General features: G+C 41.7%; 2 protein-coding genes and 1 long non-coding RNA gene across 3 annotated transcripts in view; all 3 read left to right on the top strand.

Moving 5' to 3' along the window:
* LOC138213865 (forkhead box protein N5-like) overlaps positions 1-4565 on the top strand; it is a 5111-nt gene extending 546 nt beyond the window's left edge. Inside the window, exons 1-7 of the mRNA XM_069175180.1 lie at positions 1-621; positions 848-940; positions 1715-1947; positions 2253-2321; positions 2526-2653; positions 3313-3545; positions 3811-4565. The exon at positions 1-621 is cut by the window's left edge and continues 546 nt beyond it. Coding sequence (XP_069031281.1) covers positions 498-621; positions 848-940; positions 1715-1947; positions 2253-2321; positions 2526-2653; positions 3313-3545; positions 3811-3839 — 909 coding nt within the window. The 5' untranslated portion in view covers positions 1-497 and the 3' untranslated portion in view covers positions 3840-4565. The remainder of the gene's footprint in view (positions 622-847; positions 941-1714; positions 1948-2252; positions 2322-2525; positions 2654-3312; positions 3546-3810) is intronic.
* A 560-nt stretch (positions 4566-5125) lies between these two features.
* On the top strand, positions 5126-7074 carry LOC138213790 (uncharacterized). Its single transcript, XR_011179571.1, has 3 exons — positions 5126-5211; positions 5426-5593; positions 6896-7074. It is a non-coding gene; the product is annotated as an uncharacterized lncRNA (long non-coding RNA).
* A 1390-nt stretch (positions 7075-8464) lies between these two features.
* On the top strand, positions 8465-10485 carry LOC138213872 (dromaiocalcin-1-like). Its single transcript, XM_069175187.1, has 3 exons — positions 8465-8667; positions 9102-9418; positions 10077-10485. The coding sequence occupies exons 2-3, from the start codon at positions 9209-9211 to the stop codon at positions 10263-10265; spliced, it is 399 nt and encodes a 132-aa protein (XP_069031288.1). The 5' UTR covers positions 8465-8667; positions 9102-9208; the 3' UTR covers positions 10266-10485.
* Positions 10486-19210: the final 8725 nt, after the last annotated feature.

Here is a 19210-nt window from a genome sequence, read left to right as displayed (position 1 = left end):
GTCGGTTGTGTTTCAGAAAGTTTGAGCTAAATTTTAAAAACTACCACTGGATTAAAACAACAAAAAAAATAGACAAAAGAAAATACTTTGTAAAGTTCCACTTAAGTTTTTCCAGAGCTTTCACGTGCATCTCATGGTCTTCTTCTGCAGTGAATTTGCTCAGTTGTTTGATAATAAAGTCTAGAATCAAAAGGTGGTATTCAACTCATTAAACTTAAAAAAAATATTTAGAACCTGGTGAAAAAAATTAAAACGTTTTTATTATGCATTCAAAAAAACACAAGTTTAGATTTGTTTGGAGACTTTGACAAACTGCAGGTTTCCTTTGATCACAGGCTGAACTCCGTTACCTGTGATTGAGTCCAATCAGGCCGTTGAGCTCCAGCTGCTGATTCAGTGGAAGAGTCCGACGGCCCGACGGCTTCTCCTGCTCCTCTCGTCAGGAGAGTTTTCCCGTCGGACCGAGAGGGAAACGAACCTCTGAAAGTCGTCCAGCCATGATGACCTTACGGCTGAAAACCACAGCCGGACTGTTTGACCTGCACTGCTCTGTGGGGCTGACGGACTGGGACATGGACAAGGAGATGAAACTGGCAAAAACCACTGACCAGTTTTATCACGGTGACCGTTTCCTCTTGTGTGTGTGTGTGTGTGTGTGTGTGTGTGTGTGTGTGTGTTTGTGTTTATATATATATGTATATATATGAAAGTTAAAGGATGATTAACACGGATGATCAGTGGAGACAGTTTGTGGTAGAAACATGTAGATTTTGTTCAATCAGCTGCTTTAAAGTGCACATTTTATAATTGTGTGTGTGTGTGTGTGTGTCCCTATCTCTGATGACAGATGACAAACTGAATGATCAGTACGTGGTCCAGAGGCCTTCAGCGAGAGCCTCGAGAAGAAAAGACGAATTCATCTGGTACGACAAAATGTCAGGTGAGCTCTGAGGAAAAAAAAAAAAAAAAAGTCACTATATTTTTTTTGATTAAAGATGTTCTTAATTTTGTCGCCAATTTTTTTTTTTTTTAAATGAACAATGAATGCCTGATTCAGTGTTTTAATGAACACGTCACTGGGTCATGTTCCCTCATTATGAGAAATATTTATACTATTTAGAAAAGGAAACCTGACAGCTGTCTATAATTTGTTTTATGGAAGTTTTTTTTAACCATTTTGTTTATTTGTTTGTTTCCCAGCACAATGCATTGTATATCCTTTAGGCTTACAGGGATAGTTTTTGGTGATATGCTTATTTGCGTTATTAGATAATCATCAGATGAGTGAATCGGTCCAAGTTAACTTGCATCCTTTTTGATTCATTACAAAAAACTAACCAGATTTAATGTTTCTTAAATGTTAAGAAATATTTAGTTAACAGGCTCTCTGGTTTTGTGTTTTTCCTCATTAATAAAACAAAAAAAAATTATGCTGGCCTTTCATGCTACATTAAAAGCAGCCATCAAAGCCAAAATCACATTTAAAAAAAAGATCTATGGATGGCTTTTGCCGCTGATTTTTCTCCTCAGTAGGAGGCGCTCTCTTCTCGCCAATCCCTCGACAGTTCCGTCCGTGCTGTTAAATGTGATTGCTAGCAGGGATGGCGTCTTACATCTTTCTGAAAATTTGTTTTGGCGACCAAAATAAAACGGCTTCAGTCCCACCTGTGGGTCGCAAAAACCCTATCGGTGTTATTTTTTTTTTATCCACCAGACACCTTCGTTAAACCAAACCTGTGGCTGTTGGTGAACCCCAACATCGCCTGCCCGATCCAGTACAGAGAAAATGCAGCCGATGAGCAGACTGAACCGGCCGAAGCTTCTCGACTACTGGAGCCTCCAGAGATCCAACATCCACCTGCAGCTGCGCTTCACATGGTCGCCCTCCATGACACTTCTGTCCAGGGGGAACGACTGCACTGTGTCGCCTCCTCCACTGACTACACGGTACACACTACTGAGCACTTCCCGTGTGTGTGTGGTGACATGCTTCGACCTACACTCACAGCTAACCTATAAATAGCTACATACAGTGTAAAATGTAATATTTAGTGTATAAATGACCGACAAATTTACCACCAACTGAATGTGGCAAAACTGAGATAATTTCCAAATACAGATCACTAATATCAGTTGTACGTGGCGTCTTTTACCAGGCAACAACAAGTGGCTAGCAATACCAATAAGCTTCTTCAAATTCCAGTATTTAAAACGGTCATGAATGTAATCTCGCCGTCTTTGACCTTTTTTAGATCAAGAATGAAGACGTCTCCTGTCGACCAGCCAACAACAGACGCAAGGCACGGACCACAAAACCCGGGGTGAGGACGCCAGCTATGACCAGGTTCCAGGGATTTAACCTGCAGAACTTGGAGCGGTTTATGCTCTCTAATGCGGAGATTTCTGTTTTTAAATCTACCCTCTTCTCACTGCAGTAGTTTGTTGAGGTTGGGCGGTGTTGGGGAAAAAAGGTCTCGTCAGCAAATTGTGTGCAGATTAGCTTTTGGTGTCTTTTGTAATTCCAGGACATAAAGACCTCGAACCCAGGATGTTGGCCTCGTCCACCGGTGAACTACTGTATCCTCATTGCCTTAGCGCTGAAGAGCAGCCACACTGGGAGCCTCAAAGTCCAACAGATTTATAACTTTATCAGGTCAGGATCTGATGGTTCGGGATAACGCAAACATCAGGGTTTTGTTTATGTTGGGTTTTGTAAGTCAGGCATTTCTGAAGCTGCTGAAAGGTTAGAAAAAGAAATTGTGTATTCTGAAATATCAGAGAGAAAACTTAAAGGCTCTCTGGGTAATTTCCAAATGTTGCATTGGAAGAATGCAACATTTACGAAAGACGCCATGTACAACATTGGAAGAACATGCAACATGCGACAAACCCCCAAAAAATTCTTTTGGGATTTGAACCATAAACAAATTACAAAAAATTAATATAACCTCCATAAATTTCCTGACCAGCTGTTCCGAAGCTCGGTTCTGGTTTGGCTTTGGCCATCGCCATCTTGGCAGTGTCTGACTCCGCCCATTTATGGAATTAGCCAGGAGTAAGGCGGTGTGCGGGTGGAGCTGTTAACCGGCCTCAACAGAATTTAAATGGGGGAGTTGTAACAAAATTTGCACTCTCGTTTAGTCGTCATCAACGAGAAAATGCGCTATGGAGATCGAAACAGGGTCATTTTAACCAGCCGGCCTCTAGTGGCCGTTCGAGGAACTGCAGCACTTCAGCGTCAGCTTAGATTTTCTACCATAGAGGTTGACGTTTGGTTTGAGCTCCCTCGTATCCCTTCCCGTCCTTCCCCAGAGAGCACTTCGCCTTCTTTCAGACGGCTCCCGACGGCTGGAAGAACACCATCCGACACAACTTGTGCTTCAACAGCAGCTTCCGCAAAACCTGCAACATGCTGTGCAGAGATGGCAAGAGGAAGTCGTGCTTCTGGCACCTGACGCTGGACGGCCAACGGCGGCTAAAGGACGAGATCCACGTGCTGTCGGGAGAATCCCTGAAGCAGCTGGAGAGGAGCATGGCCCACCCAGGTGAATGAGAGTTGAAAGAGCGAGCTTAACACACTAACACTATTAGGAATATTTGAAGAAAGCAGTTGGTACTAATTATTAAGTAAACATTTTTTTGTTGAATAACTTGGTACTTGCTGGTTTTTGAATATAGGACAAGGCAAATTAGTTTTTTTTTTTTTTTTTACTGTAGTTCATCATAAAACTGGACAAACAAAATGAGTCCCGATACAAACTGTTGGGTGTTGATCTGTGATTACCAAGACCTGTTTTCTTTTTGTTTCAGATACAATTTGGAGTTTACTTGCAAAGTGATTGCAGTTATGAAGTGCATCCAACGGTTTGACTCATTGCACAAAAAAAGGAAATACACAGCATGCAAAAATGTTGATTTAAAAGTACATTCAGGTGAAATTAGTTGAAATAACATCAAATAAATAATTATTTTTTTGTGTATGATTAAGTTTGTCAGGTCAAACATGTATTCATTATGGGGGGCGAGGGAGATCAGGTGTGCATATTTGTGATTGGTCAGATGACGCAAGCCCCGCCCCTTTTATGGGAACACCCTCGTAGCTGGATTACGAAGCACTGGGTTTATTTATTATTAATTTTTTTTATAGAGTTGATAACCATCATTTTGTGTGTCCGTTTAGCGCGATCTCCTTTGTCAGGTTTAGTTAAACCAGATAATGGAAAGACATCCAGAGTTTAGGCTTTGTAGTGCAGGCATGAGGTGTTGAACAATTAATCTAATTTACGATGTGATGAAACTAATTAACAGGAAAACTGCTTGGTCAGGTAGGGATGAGGACTTTGGTTAAAATAAACAACTAACAACAACTGCTGTGTTTTAAACGGGGAAACGAACATCTGTGTGTAGTGTTTTAGTTAATCCATCCATCGACCCCGACCTCCTCCCTCTGTGGAGTTAAATCTTCTCGGAACAACCGTCGGCCTTCAACGTGTCGCGCAAGTAAACACCTTGTAAACGGTTTCCTTCACACGAATCTCTCGTGCTTTTAGATAGGCTAGCTTGGTTACCCTGACATATTAGCTTAGGTGAGTGTTAATGCTAAGAAAACATGGCTGCCAGGCAGCTGCCGTTTTAAGACGCACATTACCGAAGCGTTAATAAACGCACACCCTTTTATTCAAGGTAGCAAACAAACCACACGAAAAAACACAGAGCTGTTCTGCCAAAAACATTTTGACAAACCTTGCTGCAATGTAATGTGATCTGATAAGACACTTCCTGCAACATAATATTAACCTTGTGATTATGAAGATGGATATAATAGCTTCATTCAGCGTTTCATAAACCGGCCTTTCGAGATTGTGTTTTATGTCCCCTGTATTTTTATGCACTGCCATTTTCACATAAACATTTTCTTTTATGGTTTCATCCAGTTGAATCCTGTTTGTAAATGGCTGGCTACGATATATGATCTGTGACAACAAAGTGCTGGGGATTTTTCAAGCCTGTGCCCAAGAAGGGCCCTTCATTTGCCAACAATCAAATCTTTTCTGAATATCCATCGACAGGCTGCTGATTGTTTGCATAAATCTGTCTGCAAGTCAAATTATTGCTTCGTGTCAAATGCGAGATTCAAAGTCAGGAGACGTGCATCGGCAGCGAGTGTTTCCTCTCCAACCACTTCACAGCAGAGCAAATGCAGCCGGACAGGTAACTGCACCAATTTGTTCACACTTTTACACTTTAGTCAAGTTTGTGTGATTATTACTTTTTTTTTCATTTCCTTACAATTACAAATTAGTTTAGCATCACAAGTTAATGTGAAGACATTAGCAGCTGAATTCATCTGCTTGCATGATTTAAAAGAAAAATGTTTTATGCCGACTACACATCGTGGCTCAACATAATGCTTTCTGTACAACAGAGTCTTGATGATGGCAGTGATGAAGAGCAGGCTCCCTGGACCCTTCGTCCTCCTCCTCATCCTCCTCGGCAGCAGTGCCGTCTCTGGGCTGGGATCAGTGTTGTCAAGACATTTCTGGTCCAGTCAAGCTTTTTTAACCTGGCAGGGAGCCCAAGACCGCTGCAGGAGGTGGGGATTTCCTTTTTTTTTTTTAAAACAATTATTGTTATTATCAATAGCTATTAGAGGTTATCATAATTTGGAATTGTTTGATCATGTCAAAGTAAGGCTTGAAAGTAACATTGAGAATAAAAGGAAAAATCAAAAGGTTAATATCCTGATGTTTAGCAGGATAACTGAGAGCTGATGCTGATGGGAATGACTTTAGTTTTGTAGATTTACTCATTAAACTGAATCTGGTTACTGTTAATCAAGCGGTGGCTTTCCAATACACTCTTGTGTACGGTAGCAGACGTGTGGTCATTCTAAAGCACGTTTTAACATGATAGTATTTTTGTTGTTTTTTAATTTATTTTTGGTCAAATGAGACCCATCTGGCAGCAGCCTTTTTAGAAATGTAATAATTGTTGTAATTGACTTTACTGTTGTAAAGCTACAGTTTCTCAACAATTATTGGATGGATTCAGAGGACGTTTATGGGCTCCTGATGATGTTACCTACTGACTCGAGTAATCTTATGATTTTTTTGCTTATTTCTTTGTTTAATTACATGACCAACATTTTATTGTGTTGTTTTATGACCAAATATGGTTGCCAAATCAAATTCCCATCAGGCTCAGCTGTGTTTAGCTCATGATAGCATGTCTAATTGTGACAAAGTACATGAGGTATGTGATTTTATACCAAAGCTTCAGCTCACGTAGAGAAAATAAAAACATTAATGTGGAGCAGTCTGAAATGCTCGTTAAAATAATACATGAATCCAACATGCATATCATTTTCATGATGTTTTATTCAATTTTTTTCCCCATCATTGGAGACTTTGACATCATCTTGTTGACTAGAAAAACGCTGCCACCTAATATTTACTCTGTAACAGTAGCAGATGGAAGTGTGCATTCATTCTCATTTTCTTTTAAAGATTTTATGAAAATTCATTTTTAATTTCTGCCACAGAGCGAGGTAGCTGAGGTAAAAAAAAAACTTCCCCTCGGGGATTAATAAAGTAAATACCTACCTACCTACCTAGCTGAGGTAGCTGCGCTAAAAGCCAAAAGTCAGCATGTCTGAAATGTCATAGTTTCTCACCTGATCTACATTTGGACTGCAGCATGTTACTACTTGTTGTCTTCTGTGCTGTTTGAAATTGGAGTCCAAGAACTTTAGCTAAAAAAACCAAACTATTTAAGCTATTTTCCATTTGTAGCAAAATGAGCAAAATCTCCAATCACAAAAATGTCGTTTTGTTTTCACTTGTATTCTGACAGAAAACTGGTGCAAATGAAACTGTTTGAACTTTTGTCCAAACAGCCACCACGCCAGTTTGGCCACCTACTTCGAACAGTCTGAGATTCAGGGTCGTGTGTACAATCGTGAGGCATGGGTCGGTTTGCACAAAGAAATGACCCAGTCTGGTTTATCTGGGTGGAGTTGGATCAATACAGATGGATTCTCAAAGTACTACAAACACTGGGGACACGGCGAGCCAGACTCCTACGATAAATGTGCTTCCTTCTCTTACAACACCTTAAGGTAATGTGAAACTGTTCTTTACACCTTTTAAAGATTTCAATAGTGTTTTTGTCGAGCAGATTTCAATTAAAATTACACTTAACTGCTAAATATGTTTCCTGAGCCTGTTGTGGAGTTTTATATCTTGTAATATTAATCCATTGGGCTCCATTATACCACAGAGTCGTGACTGTAGTTAAGTTTTTTTAGATTGTGAGTATGGATGCTGAGAGAGCTTGACAATGAACTCGAGTGCACTTCAATGTACCAAATCAGGAATTCATAATAACTGAATTGTAGTGTCAATTAACCCCGACGTCAACTGTTTGGTTTGCGAGCTGCCGTCTGAAGCCTCGAGTTCGGGATTTCGGTCGTTTCCATTTTGCTATCTTGGAGCCAAATGTGATCCTATTTAGACTATGACCCCGCCTTCCTATCTGAAACCACAGGCCTGTCAATCAAGCAGACACGCCACCAAACATACCACTTTTTGAGGTCTAATTTATAACTAATGACGGGATTATTTTCAGATGGACCACCAGAAAATGATTTCGAAGTATTCACTTTAGTGAATGACATCTAAAAGATTTACATACTGTTACTACGGCAACCACAAGGGTCTGAACCATTGACTGGATATAAAAGTGTTCGTAGCTTCCGGGTCTGAAAAATGAGGCTGATGCGGAGGTGCCTTAAACTGTAATACCTCCGAGGGCCACTAGAGGTCAGCTCCAGAAAGTATCCGGCTCCATAGACTCCCATTCAACTTCTCTCATCAAATTCTCAGTCAATAAAAATGTCTCCACGAGTTATCTCTGTGTTTTTAGCTAAATTCACTCCTTCTTATTAGTTTTCTGGAGGTCCATCTGAAAATAATCCCTCATTCATTAGAAAATAAGTTTCAAAAAGACCTGTTTTTGGGGGCGAGTCTCTTTGATTGACAGGCCTGTGGTGCGGTTAGGTTACAGCTATCCAATCAGATCGAGTCAGCTCCCCCTATCCCCTACCCCCTACTCCCACCGGTTCTCCCAAATATGGTCACTTCCAGCTCCAAACTAGAAAGATGGCGCCGGCTCAATTCCAAACTCGAGGCTTCATTACGGACGTTCACAAACCAACGGGTGACCTAATGATGTTGATTATTGCTTGTTTAGAAATCAATGTTTGTGTTACGAATATATGCATATTAAACCATGTCACTTGCATGTTTAATCTGTTTTATAGGCTAGGAAGGATATATTGTTTTTAACACAATCAACTGTAAAGACTTCTGAATATTTATTTTTGCTAAAATGGAAATATTGCAATTTAACCATCAAATTCTTCTTTTATTGTTCCAATTTCTCCCGAAAGCTTTTCTGGCCACGGATGTGATAATTTGTATCCCTTCATCTGTCAAACGGCACCTCCGGACAGTTTTAAGTACAAATTCAAACCTCAGGCAAAGACGTGGTCTGAAGCCCAACAGTACTGCCAGGACAAGTATCATAATCTGGCAGTTTTCCAAAGCGTTGAGCACACAGATGATATTCCTGAGGACTTTCTGTTATGGATTGGACTGCACAGAGAAGGTAAAGACTCACACAGCTGTCGCGCTTTTATAAACTATTCTGATGTAGTCAAGTAACCCATTCATTTGTACTTTTTTTTTTTTTTTTTTTTGAAGATGGCATCAAGTCGATTCGGTCACCATAAGTGGCTAAACATGAGCATTCTCCTGGAGAAAAAAATCTGCCCCAAGCAATCACAACAATGAAACTCTCTTGCTGTCACCCTCATGATTAAAACTTTTAAACAACCTTGAAGACTTCCTTTTATTTTATTTTTTTTTAGAAAACTGACATGCAATTTGCTCATAGAGAAGAAAAAGGAGTAAAGACTCACTTTATTTCAAATGTAGAATTTGCTAAATTTTCCTTGGGTTGGTCCTCGGTTGATAGTTGATTTTCTTTGAGACGGTAAACAGATTTTTTTTCACCTCATCTGTTTTGCTCAACACCTGCAGGGACAACGTGGAAGTGGGCCGCGGGCGCGTCGGACCACAGGCAATGGGCGCCGAGCAACAACAGCAACAACGGCGACTGCGTCACCATCTCCTTGACCGACAAAGACATGGCTACCGAAGACTGCTCCTCCCGACTTCCCTTCGTCTGCATGAAGGACAACCTGGTGCTGGTGAAGGAGAACAAGACGTGGGAGGAGGCGCTGGAACACTGCCGAAGCATCACCGACGGCGAACGTCGCCACGAGCTGCTCAGCGTGCAGCCGGGACAAGATCAGCGCTACATGATGTACAAGGTTACGGAGGCCGACACTGAGGAGGTGGGTTCTTCCTCTGTAACCATGCTATGTTTTATTCTCGGCTAGATGACCATAGCTGACGGGGGTTTTACACTTTTTATGACTTGGACCTCCAACAGGTGTTCCGGTCTGAGCCCTTCGGCCCAACCCATGTAGCCTACGAATGTTAAACCTTCATCATTAACGATACAGATAGTTAGAATTGCAGTCGGTGGTGACTCATGACCAGTTTTATCGTTCTTATTAACTTTTTTAAAAAATAGCGTTTTATGGGTAAAATGCCTTCTGGGCTACGGGAGATATATATATATATATTGCATTTTTATTTTTAATTACCAATACAGATAGTTAGAATTGCAATTGTTGGTGAACTATAAACAGATTCATCGCGCTTTATATCTTTTTAAAAAATAGCATTTTATAGGTAAAATGCTTTCTAGGCTGTGGGAGATAATTTAGTTTTTAGGTTTTTTTTAAAATTTAATTACCAATACAAATAGTTAGAATTTAAATTGTTGGTCTTTAGAATTTGTGTTTTTTGGGTAAAATGCTTTCTGGGGGAGATGTTTTTGCTGCAGTGCTGTGATTGGCCACTAGGGCCCAAAACGGACTCACTGCTTTGTAATCTCTGTGAATTCACCCTAAAGGCGGGTTCACCGGTTGTTTCTTTCCCCTGCAGGTGTGGGTGGGCCTGCGTTTCCTGGCCGGGTATTGGCTGTGGGTGAACGGGGATGACGTGTTGTACCCTGGCCTGCCCCTCTGCCCGCTCCATGGGCAGTCCTGTGGAGTCTTATCCAAGAACAACTCTGTCAGCGTGGAGACCAGCGACTGTATGGAGAGAAGAAACTTTCTGTGTTACAAAGTGTAACACAGTTGACATGAAGCTTTTGGTTCCTTAGATGCTAGATATAAACTTTGTGAAAGGGGCTTTTGAGTTATTTATCTCTAACAAGCAAACTTAACTATATTTACGAAATGGGTCTCCTATAGACTGTCAGCTAAGAATGTATCAGCTTAGTAAAAGTTTTGCTCGACTGTGTAGTCATTAAAAACCAAGAGATCAACTGTAATCAAATCTCTTTATGTATGCTTCGATGAAAAAAAAATAAATCAATAAAAGAAAATTTGAAATGCTATTTGATTTGTAAATATCGTAATAGCACCGGTTGCATCTTGGTTCAGAATCTTAACAAATTGAAAACCCATTCTGAATATCACTTGAAACTGATTGTCAGCAGTCTTTCAACTGAAGTTTACTTGAAAATTGCAACGACAGCACGGTGTGCTTCATCTGAATTTTATTTTGGGGTGATTGAGAATCATCCACTCGACGCGAACTTATCCAACAAATGACGACACCACGCGTCTGACGTTCGCCATCCGCTTTCATTGCCAAAGGCTTTGGGCATGTGTATCGTTGTTTCCTCCACACTCGGGGCACTTGACATTGCGAGTTTGCGGTTGTTCAGCCCTGCAAAGAAAGCAATTAAAACACCATTTAAAAAAAAAAAATCTATCTGACATTGACTTTAAACTGAAAAAAAAAAAAATACAAACAAATTTTATGACAGTTTTTCCTGCTAAATCTGCAAATCTATTTCATTTGTACCATTTTTCTGTCTTCTGTTCTTTTATGTCATCTGCTTCCTATCAATTTATCTTCAGCAACTTTGAATGTTTTCATCTGGTGTCAATCGACTGCAGTTTGACAGAACAGTCAGAGGAAGTTTGCCTCCTCGTGGCAGCAGCATCCTTCACATCAGGCACAGATGACACACTGTGTTTTGTTTATCGTTCTGATATTCAGGAAATAAAACCTGGCGGCGTTTTAAACAAGAAAAACTTATGGGAGAGCCTCGGTGACACGTTCTCGTCCGGCAGAGAAGGAAAGGTTCGTACGACGCTGGAGAATTTCTCTTTTTTATCAAAGAAACTTGCTTTGCTTTGTAGCTTCAGCATAGATAGCACTGATTTTCTGCCATTGCCATTGCCATGACAACCCCCCTCCTCTAACCTACCCTCCGTCTCCAGGTACAGCTACATGATCGACAACGTCATCCTGCTGATCACGGGCACCCTGCACCAGCGGGCCATCTCCGAGCTGGTGCCCAAGTGCCACCCGCTGGGCAGCTTCGAGCAGATGGAGGCGGTGAACATCGCCCAGACGCCCGCCGAGCTCTACAACGCCATCCTGGTGGACACGCCCCTGGGTACGTACAAAAGACAAAAACAAAAAAGATACCAACTAAACCCAAAACAAGTGAATGGTAACGCCACCGGTTGAACAGCAGATGGCGCCAAAGCGAGAGAAAACATCACTTCTTTTTTTTCTAAACCTTTTTTCTTCTTCTCCTTCCAAGCTGCCTTCTTCCAGGACTGTATATCTGAGCAGGACTTGGACGAAATGAACATTGAAATCATTCGTAACACACTTTACAAGGTAAAGCTCATTATACTGCTGATAAACTTTATTTAGTAACTTTTTTTAAAACGGCTAAGAAGGTGAGATGAACTCAAATGAAGTAAATTTAACAGGGAAAAAAGGGGCAAGCAGTTAATTGATCATTTAAAAGTATTTATTTGAACAGACATTTGAAATTTAAATTTGTCGCATTAAGAGTTTAAAATGTTTTTTTTTTTTTTCCCTCTCAGGCTTATCTGGAGGCGTTTTACAAGTTCTGCTCCACCTTGGGAGGAACGACGGCCGACACCATGTGTCCCATTCTGGAGGTGAGTCTCTCCTCTGGTGAACACACACACACACACACACTAACAACAACTTTGTACCGACGGGAGGGCAGGGAGAGGATCCGGTCTCTGCTTGTCCTGTCCAGGTACACCAGAATGACTTCTGACTTTGTTCCAGTAGATCTGCATGTCATGTTTGGACGGTAAATGGTCACAATCCAGGACGAGGTCCTTATATTTGACCGGTTGTCTGCTCAACGTCGTGAAACCATGTCTTTTCCGAGAATCCAGGTGATAAGCGAAGCTTAGGCGGGCGTAATTAGAGTCTGTGCAGATCACAAGAGTTGTGATATTTTTGTGCTATTGCTAGCATAAGCGTGATCAAGATGGTGGCAATTTCAGCATATTGTAAAGACTGAGGGCCAAGGTTGAACTTTTTGGGCCGATATGGCATGTCATTCACCCACACGAGTACGGCGCCTGCACGGACATTAGTTTCATGCTGTGACCATGCTCTCGCGGGCGTTTTGGTCCAAGTATCGGTGATGTGAAGATTCAAGCGGGGCTGGTTCGCGGATTGGGTCAGCACCGGCGGTCATGTCGTCACTTTGGGGATCACATACCATTGTGGCTATCCCGGATGGGTTGGGAAAGACTCTTTGGGACTGATTGATGTCCTTTCCAGCTTCGAGAACATAACACTGGATATCAGTGTTCATAGGGATGGAGATGGGAAGAGTCCTTCTAACCCGTGCCCAAAGTTTTGGACTTCTGAAGTCGATCGAAGGTTCGAATTGATTCAAAACATCCTTTCCAATTAGGAGAGGAACTGTATCAGGAGGGGACACATCGATTGGGTGAACAAGTTTCATACGACCACCAGGACTGGGTTCAAAGCGAACAATGTTTCGAGCATTTCTGTTCAAGTCCTGCTCTGAAGGTGACTGAGAAGCATGGATGTCGCCAAGAAAGTGAGACCGTGGAGAGTTGTCTCTTTGTGGAGTGAAACGAGTGCGTTTGAGGGGAGAGAAAAGTCGATCAGACAAGCCTCCCTCAACTCCTTTGGTGAGAGCTGTTTCCTTCTTTTTCTCAACAAAAGTTTCATCACCACGGTTCAGTTGAGGCGACATCAAGGAAAGCGATTCTCGTAGCTGCCTCTGAGTAGAAGCCAGTTCTTCTTTAAGTCGTTGTTTCCACCGCGCAGCTTCAAGTTTTTCTTGTGTCTCGGTTACCTGTTGATGTAAACCTTGGGTTTGTTTCTCCCTTGATTGTATATGTTGGTCCCAGTTACTTTGCTCTGTTTTCAGGACGTTTACAATGTCGCAGGAGAAGGTTGGAATTTTCCCTGCTTTGGCTCACTTCCTCGAAACGCTCTTCTGCGTCAGCGAGCTCTTGCTTCTGCTCTTGGATGTATTGATCCATCCTCTGATTACTTTCTTCAAATTCCCCTTTTTCTTCCTTTAATTTAGATAATTTGCTCACCTCTTCATTAAGTTCCTGAATGCAAAGTTTAGTGCTTGCATTTTCCTGCTGGAGGTCCTTAATTTGATTGTGGAATTGTGTATTTTCTTGGCCGCGTGTTTTTAATTTAGTTGTGGCTTGTGTTAACAGGTGGTCTGCCTGTCTTAAGTCGGCACCTAAAACCATAGCAATGCTACCCAGCAGTTTAATAGCGGACTTGTCCTTGACCATTATCGTAAGGGCTTCAGCCGCAAGGTTTGCCAACATTTGCTCAAGTTCAGAACGTTTTGTGTCCTGAACACTCTCTGCATAACCAGACAGGGAGTCCTTTGTCAGTTCCAACAATGCCGAGTCTACATTGTCCAGGGTCTCGCCTGGATTTGGGGACCTAGTGTCGGCTCACTCAGCCTTCTTCGGGTCAGTTCCCCTATCCATCAGGACGATCTGATTCACAAGTTTGACTTTGAATGCAAAAGTAGGGATAGAATGAAAACAAAGGAGGAGGTATACCACTGAGTGTAGTATTACTTACTGAGTAAATTTCATGCAGTTATCAATGAGCATACTAAGGTTTGGATTCCTCTGTAACCTATGAGTGGCTAAGGTTGACCATCCATACAGTTAATCAGGCGATTGTTGTCTTGGCTTAGGCTGGGTTAGGTCACATGCAGTTTGTTAGAGGAGATAGGAGGAAAGTGGGTTTGAGTAGATATTTGGGTGAAACTCTAAACAAAAGTTCTATCAAAAAGGAGCAATTAAAACTTCATCAATGTTAAGTAGGTCATAAACAAACTTTCAAAGTTCAATATCAAAGCTTCAAGCTTGAAACTTGTCAACAAAATTTTAAATTGGGAAGTAATCAGGATTCAAGATAAAGTAAAAATATTTAAAATAAAATTGTTTATTTAAATTTGTCTAAATTTGGGTAATCCAAGAAAATATTAATTCTAAAATCAATTAAATTTATATGAAATTATAAAATAGCATGATAAGGTATACTGGGATCAGAATTTATACAAAAGTGTTATCACAAAAATCAGTTTTAGTGATATATAGGATTAGGAAGGACAATCTAGTTACATGTAGTAGTGGACTCAATCATTTGGATAATTAAAGTAAAGGGAAGTTAAATGTACTCAACTCAATTTGTTAAAATACACAGCAAATTATTTTGATTTGTAATTGTGGTTATTTTAATTGTTTACTCTTTACAAAGCTTTCAGGAAATAAGGAGAGGAGCACAGTTTGATTTAATTCACTGTCAAACTCAGTTCATCAATATCAACACTGGATGGCGCTAAGCAATTCAGTTCACAAGCACAAAAGGGGAAGTGATGTCAGCTCTGAGGTATCTTAGCACAGCTTCCTTATGCTGGCTTCTGGTAAACCCAAAATGTCTGTCAGACGAATTTGCACTTCCGCCAATTCACAAAGATGTAGCCGCACTCCTGGCACAACAAATAAACTTTGGTACGAGGGTTTTATCTTCCCCGTAAGTTTTCTTTCAGTTATAACACAAATCTTTCGTTACTTTCAACACGCTCCTTTCTCGAGGAGTTTTTTTAATTTAATTTTATTTTTAGCAACTGAATGTATGGATTACAGCAAACTTATTTTCTTTTTCACATTGACTTTTTAATTGTTTGTCTTCGGGTACGAAACAGACGAGCTTCAACACAGCGAGCCCGCTGGCTTCGGACAATTTCCTGGGACTAAAGTCTCTTCAGCAAACGTTTATCAAGCAACAGGCAATCTTTGATTAGATTCCTGGTTCTTTTGTGATAACACACGGGCGCTACTTTTTGTTTGTTTGTTTTGGCTCTAAATTATCTCCATACCTGACCTCCTCGTCCTTTCCTCCGCTTCCCTCCTTGCAGCTGGCCAAGATCGACAACTACATCCCCATCTTTTAAAACCTTCCTCCTTCCCCTCTCTGCATTCAGCCCCTTTTTTGTCTCCCGTCACAGCTCGGTGAGAAAACATTTCCTCCTTTCCTCACAAGCGGTTGTGAATTGGTTCTCGATTTTCCCATTTACAATTTAAATCCAGAGAAACATATTTGTTTTAACACATTTGACTTTCAAAACAGCCATCTGTGTTTTGTCCAGCCCTGAGATGCTGAAGGCGCTGGACATTGCTGGGCTGTCTTGGCTGACACCCCTCTTCAATGGCGCATGGGGGTCGAGAACAGTGCCCATGGACTGGCAGACCGGGGTGGTGGTTCCCATTTTCAAAAACGGGGACCGGAGAGTGTGCTCCAACTGTCGGGGTATCACACTACTCAGCCTCCTGGGCAAAGCTTATGCCAGGTTGCTAGAAAGGAGGCTCCGACCATTTGTCGAACCTCAGATTCAAGAGGAGCAGTTCGGATTCCGTCCCGGTTGTGGAACAGTGGACCAGATCTTTAACCTCGCAAGACTACTGGAAGGGTCCTGGGAGTTTGCCATCCAGTCTACATTTGTTTTGTGGACTTGGAGAAAGCTTTCGACCGGGTCCCCCGAGGGTTTTTGTGGGGGGGGGGTGCTGCAGGATTACGGGGTGCCGGACCTGTTGCAACGGGCCATCCGGTCTCTGTACAACCGCAGTAGGAGCTGTGTTCGTATTCTCGGGAATAAGTCAGACTCGTTTCCGGTGGGTGTTGGCCTCCGCCAGGTCTGTCCTTTGTCACCGATCCTGTTTGTGACCTTCATGGACAGGATATCTAGGTGCAGCCGGGGGGAGGAGAACTTTGGGTTCGGGGGTCACCGGATCGCATCTCTGCTGTTTGCAGATGATGTGGTTCTGTTGGCCTCTTCAGACCACGACTGCAATATAATATTAACTTTGTGATTATGAAGATGGATATACAGTGCATCCGGAAAGTATTCACAGCACTTCGCTTTTTACACATTTTGTTATGTTACAGCCTTATTCCAAAATGGATTCAATTAATTTTTTTTCCTCAAAATTCTACACACAATATCCCATAATGACAAAGTGAAAATAGTTTGTTTAAATTTTTTGCAAATCTATTAAAAATAAAGAACGAAAATATAACACGTACATAAGTATTCACAGCCTTTGCTCAATACTTTGTTGAAGCACCTTTGGCAGAAATTACAGCCTCAAGTCTTTTTGACTATGATGCTACAAGCTTGGCACCTATTCTTGGGCAGTTTCTCCCATTCTTCTTTGCAGGACCTCTCAAGCTCCACCAGGTTGGATGAGGAGCGTCGGTGCACAGCCATTTTCAGATCGCTCCAGAGATGTTCAATCGGGTTCAAGTCTGGGCTCTGTCTGGGACACTCAAGGACATTCACAGAGTTGTCCCGAAGACACTCCTTTGTTATCTCGGCTGTGTGCTTCGGGTCGTTGTCCTTTTGGAAGATGAACCTTCACCCCAGTCTGAGGTCCAGAGCGCTCTGGAGAAGGTTTTCATCAAGGATGTCTCTGTACATTGCTGCGTTCATCTTTCCCTTGATCCTGACTAGTCTCCCAGTTCCTGCCGCTGAAAAACATCCCCACAGCATGATGCTGCCACCACCATGCTTCACCGTAGAGATGGTGTTGGCCAGGTGATGAGCGGTGCCTGGTTTCCTCCAGACATGACGCTTGGCATTCAGGCCAAAGAGTTCAATCTTTGTTTCATCAGACCAGAGAATTTAGTTTCTCCTGGTCTGACAGTCCTTCAGGTGCCTTTTGGTAAACTCCAGGTGGGCTGTCATGTGCCTTTTACTGAGGAGTGGCTTCCGTCTGGTCACTCTACCATACAGGCCTGCTTGGTGGAGTGCTGCAGAGATGGTTGTCCTTCTGGAAGGTTCTCCTCTCTTCACAGAGCAACGTTGGCGCTCTGTCAGTGACCATCGGGTTCTTGGTCACCTCCCTGACTAAGGCCCTTCTCCCCCGATCGCTCAGTTTGGCCGGGCGGCCGACTCTAGGAAGAGTCCTGGTGGTTCCAAACTTCTTCCATTTACGGATGATGGAGGCCACTGTGCTCATTGGGACCTTCAATGCTGCAGAAATGTTTCTGTACCCTTCCCAAAATCGGTGCCTCCATACAATCCTGTCTCGAAGGTCTACAGACAATTCCTTGGACTTCATGGCTTGGTTTGTGCTCTGACATGTCAACTGTGGGACCTTATATAGACGGTGTGTGTCTTTCCAAATCATGTCTAATCAACTGAATTTACCACAGGTGGACTCCAATCAAGTTGTAGAAACATCTCAAGGATGATCAGTGGAAACAGGAAGCACCTGAGCTCAATTTTGAGTGTAATGGCAAAGGCTGTGAATACTTATGTACATGGGATTTTTTTCGTTTTTGATTTTTAATCGATTTGCAAAAATTTCAAAAAAATGTATTTCACATTGTCATTATGGGGTATTGTGTGTAGAATTTTGAGGGAAAAAATGAATTTAATTCATTTTGGAATAAGGCTGTAATATAACAAAATGTGGAAAAAGTGAAGCGCTGTGAATACTTTCCGGATGCACTGTAATAGCTTCATTCAGCGTTTCATAAACCGGCCTTTCAAGATTGTGTTTTATGTCCCCTTTATTTTTATGGACTGCCATTTTCAGTGTAATGTCTGTGACCATAAACATTTTATTTTATGGTTTCACCCAGTTAAATCCTGCTTGTAAATGACTGGCAACGATACAGTATATGACATATGATCTGTGACAACAAAAGGACAAGTGCTGGGGATTTTTCAAGCCTGTGCCGGCCCTTCATTTGCCAACAATCAAATCTTTTCTGAATATCCATTGACAGGCTGCTGATTGTTTGTGTAAATCTGTCTGCAAGTCAAATTATTGCTTCGTCTCATGCGAGATTCAAAGTCAGGAGACGTGCATCGGCAGTGAGTGTTTCCTCTCCGACCACTTCACAGCAGAGCAAATGCAGCCGGACAGGTAACTGCACCAATTTGTTCACACTTTTACACTTTAGTCAAGTTTGTGTGATTATTACTTTTTTTTTCATTTCCTTACAATTACAAATTAGCATCACAAGTTAATGTGAAGACATTAGCAGCTGAATTCATCTGCTTGCATGATTTAAAAGAAAAATGTTTTCTGCCGACTACACATCGTGGCTCAACATAATGCTTTCTGTACAACAGAGTCTTGATGATGGCAGTGATGAAGAGCAGGCTCCCTGGACCCTTCGTCCTCCTCCTCCTCCTCCTCGGCAGCAGTGCCGTCTCTGGGCTGGGATCAGTGTTGTCAAGACATTTCTGGTCCAGTCGAGCTTTTTTAACCTGGCAGGGAGCCCAAGACCGCTGCAGGAGGTGGGGATTTCCTTTTTTTTTTTTTTTTTTTTATTCGTTATTTTCAATAGCTATTAGAGATTATCATAACTTAGAATTGTTTGATCATGTCAAAGTAAGGCTTGAATGTAACATTGAGAATAAAAGGAAAAATCAAAAGGTTAATATCCTGATGTTTAGCAGGGTAACTGAGAGCTGATGCTGATGGGAATGACTTTAGTTTTGTAGATTTACTCATTAAACTGAATCTGGTTACTGTTAATCAAGCGGTGGCTTTCCAATACACTCTTGTGTACGGTAGCAGACGTGTGGTCATTCTAAAGCACATTTTAACATGATAGTATTTTTGTTGTTTTTTAATTTATTTTTGGTCAAATGAGACCCATCTGGCAGCAGCCTTTTTAGAAATGTAATA

The sequence above is a fragment of the Embiotoca jacksoni genome, unplaced genomic scaffold, assembly GCF_022577435.1.
Source record: "Embiotoca jacksoni isolate LCO1_2020_lvr unplaced genomic scaffold, fEmbJac1.0.p SCAF_64, whole genome shotgun sequence".
In the NCBI taxonomy this organism is placed as follows: domain Eukaryota; kingdom Metazoa; phylum Chordata; class Actinopteri; family Embiotocidae; genus Embiotoca; species Embiotoca jacksoni.
This window is presented reverse-complemented; position numbering and strand designations above follow the sequence as displayed.

Coding starts and splice junctions, on each gene's coding strand:
- LOC138213872 (XM_069175187.1), top strand. CDS start 9,209: ATGGCTACCGAAGACTGCTCCTCCCGACTTCCCTTCGTCTGCATGAAG. Junction 9,419..10,076: donor CGGAGGCCGACACTGAGGAG/GTGGGTTCTTCC, acceptor TTTCCCCTGCAG/GTGTGGGTGGGCCTGCGTTT.